Source organism: Cetorhinus maximus, chromosome 4, assembly GCF_964194155.1.
Source record: "Cetorhinus maximus chromosome 4, sCetMax3.hap1.1, whole genome shotgun sequence".
In the NCBI taxonomy this organism is placed as follows: domain Eukaryota; kingdom Metazoa; phylum Chordata; class Chondrichthyes; order Lamniformes; family Cetorhinidae; genus Cetorhinus; species Cetorhinus maximus.
In genome coordinates, this window is record NC_135882.1 from 170,133,121 (window position 1) to 170,140,105 (window position 6,985).

The following is a 6,985-nucleotide window of genomic DNA, read 5'->3' on the forward strand; positions in this document are numbered from 1 at the left end:
TTTTTATTTTTATTCATTTATACGTGGTTTTATCCCTCCTAACCCATTTTCTATCCTTTTTTATCCCCACCACTGCTCCCTCCCCCTACCCCATCCCCTGAAGGGCCATCTGTTACTTGTTCCATGTTCTTTCACACAATGCTACCCTTGTTCTGCTATTATCTCATTCTGCTTTCTTACCTTTGTGCCACTATCAGCACCTTTTTTAGCACTAACCACTACCATTAACACTCCCTTTGTCCTTTAGTTCATGACATCTTTGTCAATCCCCCCTTTGTCCCCACCTATCGCTGGCCTTCTATCCAGCTCCACCTGCCCCAGCTCACTTAAACAGTATAAATTTCAACACATTCCCACTTCTCTTCAGCTCTGAAGAAGGGTCGTATGGACTCAAAACGTTAGCTCTGTTTCTCTCAGATGCTGCTAGCCCTGCTTAGCTTTTCCAGCATTTTCCGTTTTTTTTTTAGATTTCCAGCATCCACAGTATTTTGCTTTTATAAAAATAGGAAAGTCTTGCTAAAACTATACAAGGCACTAGTTAGACCACACCTAGAATATTGTGAACAGTTTTGGTCCCCTCATCTAAGGAAAGATATACTGGCATTGGAGACAGTCCAGAGAAGGTTCACTAGGTTGATCCCAGGTATGGAGGGATTTTCTTATGAGAAGAGGTTGAGTAGGTTGGGCCTAAACTCACTGGAGTTTAGAAGAATGAGAGGCAACCTTATTTAAACATATAAGATTCTTAGGGGGCTTGACAGGGTAGATGCTGAGAGGTTGTTTCCCCTTGTCACAAAATCACAAAGACACAGGAGGTGGCCATTCGGCCCATCATGTCTGCACCGGCTCTTCAAATGAGCATTATGACCTAGTGCTACTGCCCAGCCTTTTCCCTGTACCCCGAATAATTGTTTCTAGAATCTTGCCCACCACTGAACTTAAACTGACTGGTCTGTAATTGCTGGGCTTATCCTTACAACCTTTTTTGAACAAGGGCACAATGTTTGCAATTCTCCAGTCCTCTGGCACCTCTCTGACTCTAGGAAAGACTGAAAGATTATGGCCAGTGCCCCTGCAATTTCTACTCTCATTTCCTTCCTTGGATATATCTCATCCGGTCCAGGTGCCTTGTCAACCAATAGTCTATTCAACATTTCCTCCTGGTCAATTTTGAACCTTTTTAGTGACAGTTTCCTCGTCTGTCACCATGCCTGGGTAGCACCTACATCCTTGGTAAAGATGGATGAAAAGTATTCATTTAATACCTCAGCCATGGCCCCTTCGTCCATGTGTAAATTCCCTTTTAGGTCCCTAAACAGCCCTGCTCCTTTTACTATTTATATGCCTATAGAAGACTTTGGGGTTCCCCTTTATGTTGGCTGCCAGTCTCTTCTCATAATCCCCCTTCGCTTCTCTAATACGTTTTTTCACCTCCCCTCTGAACCTTCTGTATTCCTCTTGGTTCTCAATTGTATTTTCTACCTGACACCTGTTATAAGCACATTTTTTCTTCTTTATCTGAACTTCTATCTCCTTTTTCATCCAGGGAGCTTTAGATTTGTTTGCCCTACCTTTCCCTTTTGATGGAATATACCTTGACTGTGCCCAAACCAATTCATTTTTGAAGGTAGCCCTTTGTTCAGCTACAGTTTTTCCTGCCAATCTTTCATTCCATTCTATCTGGCACAGCTCTGTTCTTGCCCCATCGTAGTCGGCTCTTCTCCAGTTAATTATTTTTACTCTGGATTACCTATCGTCCTTTTCTATCATCATCCTAAAATGTACAATACAATGATCACTGTCTCCTAAATGTTCCCCCACTGACACTTGATCTACTTGGCCCACCTCATTTCCAAGAACCAGGTCCAACAGCGCGTCTTTTCTTGTTGGATTGGACACATACTGGTATAGAAAATTCTCCTGAACATAATCCAGGAACTTCTGCCCCTCTCCGCCCTTTACAACACCACTGTCCCAGTTTATGTTCGGGTAATTAAATTGGAAGAGTCTAGGACCAGAGGGCTTAATATCAGACTAAGGGGTCGCCCATTTAAGACAGAGATGAGGAGGAATTTCTTCCCTCAGAGGGTAGTGAATCTGTGGAATTCCTTACCGCAGGGGGCTGTAGAGGCTGGGTCATTAAGTATTTTCAAGGCGTGGATAGACAGATTTTTAATCAGTAAGGGAATCAAGAGTTATGGGGAAAAGGCAGGAAAGTGGAGTTGAGGATTATCAGATCAGCCAATGATCTCATTGAATGGCGGAGCAGACTCGATAGGTCGAATGGCCTACTTCTGCTCCTCCATCTTACGTCTTTTGGTCAAGAGGTTTAGGGAGAAAAGTCCAGAGCTTCTGGCCCAGGCAGCTGAAAGCAAAGCAGCCAACCACAGAGTGATTGAAATTGGGAAATTACAAGAGTGCAGAAATTTGGGAAAGTTGTAGGACTGGAGGTGGTTGGGGAGATGCAAGGCCATGCAGTAATTTGAAAATGGAGGTGTTGTTGGATAGGGAGCTAATTCAGGTCAGAGAGAACGGGGTTGATGGAAGAACAAGTGAGAGTTAGGTTAAGCTTAAGCTTCAAGCAGGAATTCCAGCGTGCAGGGGTGGGAATGGTTAAAGGCTTTGTCTGTAGTGCTGGAACAAAGGGAGAAAGGAGTGCACAGTATTGCAGACTCAAAAGCAGACAGCTTGGATGGATGAGTGTGCAGAGGGTGGAGCAAGGCCATTAGATACAGATAACACAGACTTTACCAACATGAGTGGATTAGTACTTTTATTTTTTACCCATAAATCAAGGACATCCTGCTCAAAACTTCAGATTCTACAAATATTTTTTTACCTTGATGACGTGTAAAGCAGCCATAATGTGGATTATCGGTCTGTGATTCGAATGGTCCCATTCCAGATCTGCCAGCCCCTGGATCAGATGAGGTAAAGGTGATATTGCTGGGCTGGTTTCTCATCAACTTGGCATATTTCTTTTCTTTCCGATTGACTCCTGACATGGCTTCACAAAGAAAACGCAATTAACACACTTTCATAACAAAATTGACACACAAGTATAATAAATGCACTTCTGCAAGCTGCTGCACCATAATTAAACCAAAGATGCAGTTATTGGAGAAAATATTTTTCTATGTGTACACACCACTGGAAGATGCATATAAAAGATTTTTACCTGTGGACAAATGTTCTCCAGAGAAGGAAACCTGCTGTTCTTACTCGACCAGCCTGTGTGACTTGAGTCTTACTCTAAGATGGTTAACTCTTATATGCCTTCAGAAACGGCCTAGCCTTTCAGCCGTTATTGCATGGACTGCTGTGGAAGTTCAATCATTGAGCATGTTCAAGACAGAAATCAATAGATTTCTGGATACTAATGACATCAAGGGATATGGGATAGTGCAAGGAACTGGCATTGAGATAGATGATCAGCTATGATCTAACTGAATGGCAGAGCAGGTTTGATGGGCTGGATGGCCTACTCCTGTTCCTATGTTCTGCAGGCATTTACTGTATAATGATTACAGCCCACCATCGTCACTTTTTCAGGGCAATTGGGATGGCCAATAAATGCCAGCTTTGCCAGCATGCCCATACCCCAAGAATGGCAACAAAAAAAACCAATCAATCACTGATGAACACAGAGTCCAGAAATTACTGTTCACTACCCAAAAAATACAAACATTTTTGTTACATTAGCTGGATAAGGGTGTGCTATTATAACTTACTGAGTATGTAATCAAAAATGTTTGAAAATATCTAGTTTCAAAACATTTGTATGACTTTAAAAATAGTTTTCCCCTGGCTGGTGAGTCTAGAATCAGTGAACATAAATGGCCTGCTCCTTATTCTGAGATTAAGACTGAGATGAGAAGGAATTTCTTCACTCAGAGGGTGGGGAATCTTTGGAATTTTCTACCCCAGAGAGCTGTGGAAGTTCAATCATTGAGCATATTCAAAACAGAAATCAATGGGGGTAGTAGGATTAGTAAATTTGCTGATGACACAAAGATTGGACGAGTGGTTAATAGTGAGGTTGAGTGTCTTGGGCTACAGGAAGTTATAGACGGGATGGTCAAGTGGAATTTAACTCTGAAAAGTGAGAGGTGATACACTTTGGAAGGAGTAATTTGACAAGGAAGTATTCAATGAACGGCATGACATGAGGAAGTTCTGAGGAACAAAGGGACCTTGGCGTGTGTGTCCATAGATCTCTGAAGGCGGAGGGGCATGTTAGTGGGGTGGTGAAAAAAGCATATGGGACACTTGCCTTTATCAATCGAGGCATAGGTTACAAAAGTAGGGAGGTCATGTTGGAGTTGTATAGAACTTTGGTGAGGCCACAGCTGGACTACTGTGTGCAGTTCTGGTTGCCACATTATAGGAAGGATGTGATTGCACTGAAGGGGGTGCAGAGGAGATTCACCAGGACGTTGCCTGGGATGAAACATTTAAGTTATGAAGAGAGGTTGGATAGACTTGGGCTGTTTTTGTTGGAGCAAAGAAGACTGAGGGGCGATCTGATCGAGGTGTACAAGATTATGAGGGGCATGGACAGGGTGGATAGGGAGCAGCTGTTCCCCTTAGTTGAAGAGTCAGTCACGAGGGAACATAAGTTCAAGGTGAGGGGCAGGAGGTTTAGGGGGGATGTGAGGAAAAACTTTTTTACTCAGAGGATGGTGATGGTCTGGAATGTGCTGCCTGGGAGGGTGGTGGAGGCGGGTTGCCTCACATCCTTTAAAAAGTACCTGGATGAGCACTTGGCATGTCATAACATTCAAGGCTATGGGCCAAGTACCGGGAAATGAGATTAGGTAGGCACGTCAGGTGTTTCTCACGTGTCGGTGCAGACTTGATGGGTCGAAAGGCCTCTTCTGCACTGTAATTCTGTGACAAGATTTCTGGATACTAATGATATCAAGGAATATGGGATAGTGCAGGGAACTGGCATTGAGGTAGATGATCAGCCATGATCTAACTGAATGGCTTACTCCTGTTCCTAAGTTCTTCAGCTATTTACTGTATAATAATTACAAATCAAAGAGAAGGACATTCAGCATCTTTAAGATAAACAAACTTCCAAGCCTAAAGCAGAGTTTAAATGTGTTTAATGAATATTTCATTAAATTATGCAATAAAGATAAAACAATACAGAACAACTTGGCCCTTGACCCTTGTTCCATTCACAGGAGCAGGAGTAGGTCATTTAGCCATTCCAAGCCTGTATCTCCACTCAATGGGGCCATGGCTGATCACTCTTTATACAGTGCACACTGCAACACAACAATCATACACAAAAAAATCCCTGCAGTATTCTGTTGTCACAGATGAAAAGCAAGGATTTTAGCCTTTAATGTGATATTTAAAATTGCAATCTCAGGCAACCATTGGTGAGTACTCAACAATCCAGGGTTGGAAAGACAGGGGAACAAGGTAAATGGAATAAGCTTATATTAATTAGTAATTTGCAGATTCTATTAGTGACCTTTGCAACAGCCATTGTGAGCAAGTTGTAAAACTGACCAATTTGCACTCAGGCTGCAGGCAGCAGTGCCAAAATGTGGTGCTGATACGAGGGACTTGAAACATTAACTCTGTTTCTCTCTCCACAGCTGCTACCAGACCTGCTGAGTTTTTCTAGCAATTTTATTTTATTTGTTAACCACTTTCTGTTAAAGGCTTTTAACTGTCAACATCCTGGGGGTTATTATTGACCAGAAACTGAACTGGAGCAGCCATAAAATACTGTGGCTACAAGAGCAGGTCAGACGCTGGGAATTCTGCAGCAAGTAACTAAATCCCAACTCCCCAAAGCCTGTTCACAAGGCACAAATGGAATACTCTGCACTTGCCTGGATGAGTGCAGTTCCAACACCACAAGAAAATTGACAATATTCAGGAAAAAGCAGGCCACTTGATTGACACCACGCCCACCATCTTCAACATCCACTCCCTCCACTACCAACAGTGGTCACAAGATGCACTGCAGCAACTCACCAAGGATCATTTATAGCATCTTCCAAACCCACAACCTCTACCACCTTGAAGAACGAGGGCAGGAGATGCATGGGAATATGACCACCTGCAAGTTCCCCTCCAACCCACACGCCATCCTGACTTGGAAATATATCGCCGTTCCTTCACTATCGCTGGGTCAAAATCCTGGAACGCCCTCCCTAACAGCACCTGTACCTACACCACATGGTCTGCAGCGGTTCAAGAAAGCAGCTCACTATTGCCTTTCTCAAGGGCAACTAGGGATGGACAGTAAATGCTGGCTCAGCTAGAGGGACCCACATCCCAATGAAAGAATTACAACAAAAGAAAATTTAGCTCTCATATTTGAGTCCCAATTAAGCATCTCCTTCTTAGGAGAATCATCACCTAACCTCCACTCAGAGCTGTATTTGTATTCTTCCCCACCCTGCGCTTGCTATCTCCAAAGGGCAGGTACAGACAGACAGGCAGCAGGTGAGAATCTGATGTCCTGCAACACTCTCGCTTTAAGGTGATGCGTGACGAATGGGCAGCCGGCAACAGGATCAAGGCGCGTGCGCGGAACCGCTGCGGCAGCACCACGCCTGCGCGAATGTGTTAGCCGCATGCGCAGTGCGTCAACGAACGGATATTGGAGCAGCTTTTACCCTACACCAGGGACGCCGCAATCATCTCAGTTTCGTAACCGTATTTTATCAGGAAAACATCCGAAATGATCTGCCGAATCCGGTCACATTTACAAACAAAAACCTACCGAGGCTCCCGACTTTTTTTTTGACCGCAGTTCTCCGTTCAGATACCGGACACCGCAGTCAGGCAGTGGACCGCGCGAGCCGACTCAGACCAACCGTCAACCACGTGAGGAGGCTCAAACCCCTCCTCCAGGCGACGGGGCAAGCACTGCGGCTGCGCGGAGGTGGGGTGGGCGGGCTCGAGCGAGCGTGCGAACGGTTGAGGGGCGTTCCGGGAAATGCGTTCAACTGGG

The 6,985-nt window shown here is 44.4% G+C and overlaps 2 protein-coding genes across 2 annotated transcripts in view; both read right to left on the reverse strand.

Annotated features, from left to right (window-relative positions):
• pop1 (POP1 homolog, ribonuclease P/MRP subunit) overlaps positions 1-6,875 on the reverse strand; it is a 77,014-nt gene extending 70,139 nt beyond the window's left edge. Inside the window, exons 1-2 of the mRNA XM_078541107.1 lie at positions 6,751-6,875; positions 2,840-3,007 (exon numbers count right to left, since the gene is read on the reverse strand). Of these exons, the coding sequence (XP_078397233.1) occupies positions 2,840-3,005 (166 nt within the window). The 5' untranslated portion in view covers positions 3,006-3,007; positions 6,751-6,875. The remainder of the gene's footprint in view (positions 1-2,839; positions 3,008-6,750) is intronic.
• LOC144680024 (uncharacterized) overlaps positions 1-6,985 on the reverse strand; it is a 147,638-nt gene that overhangs the window by 70,816 nt on the left and 69,837 nt on the right. The window lies entirely within an intron of this gene.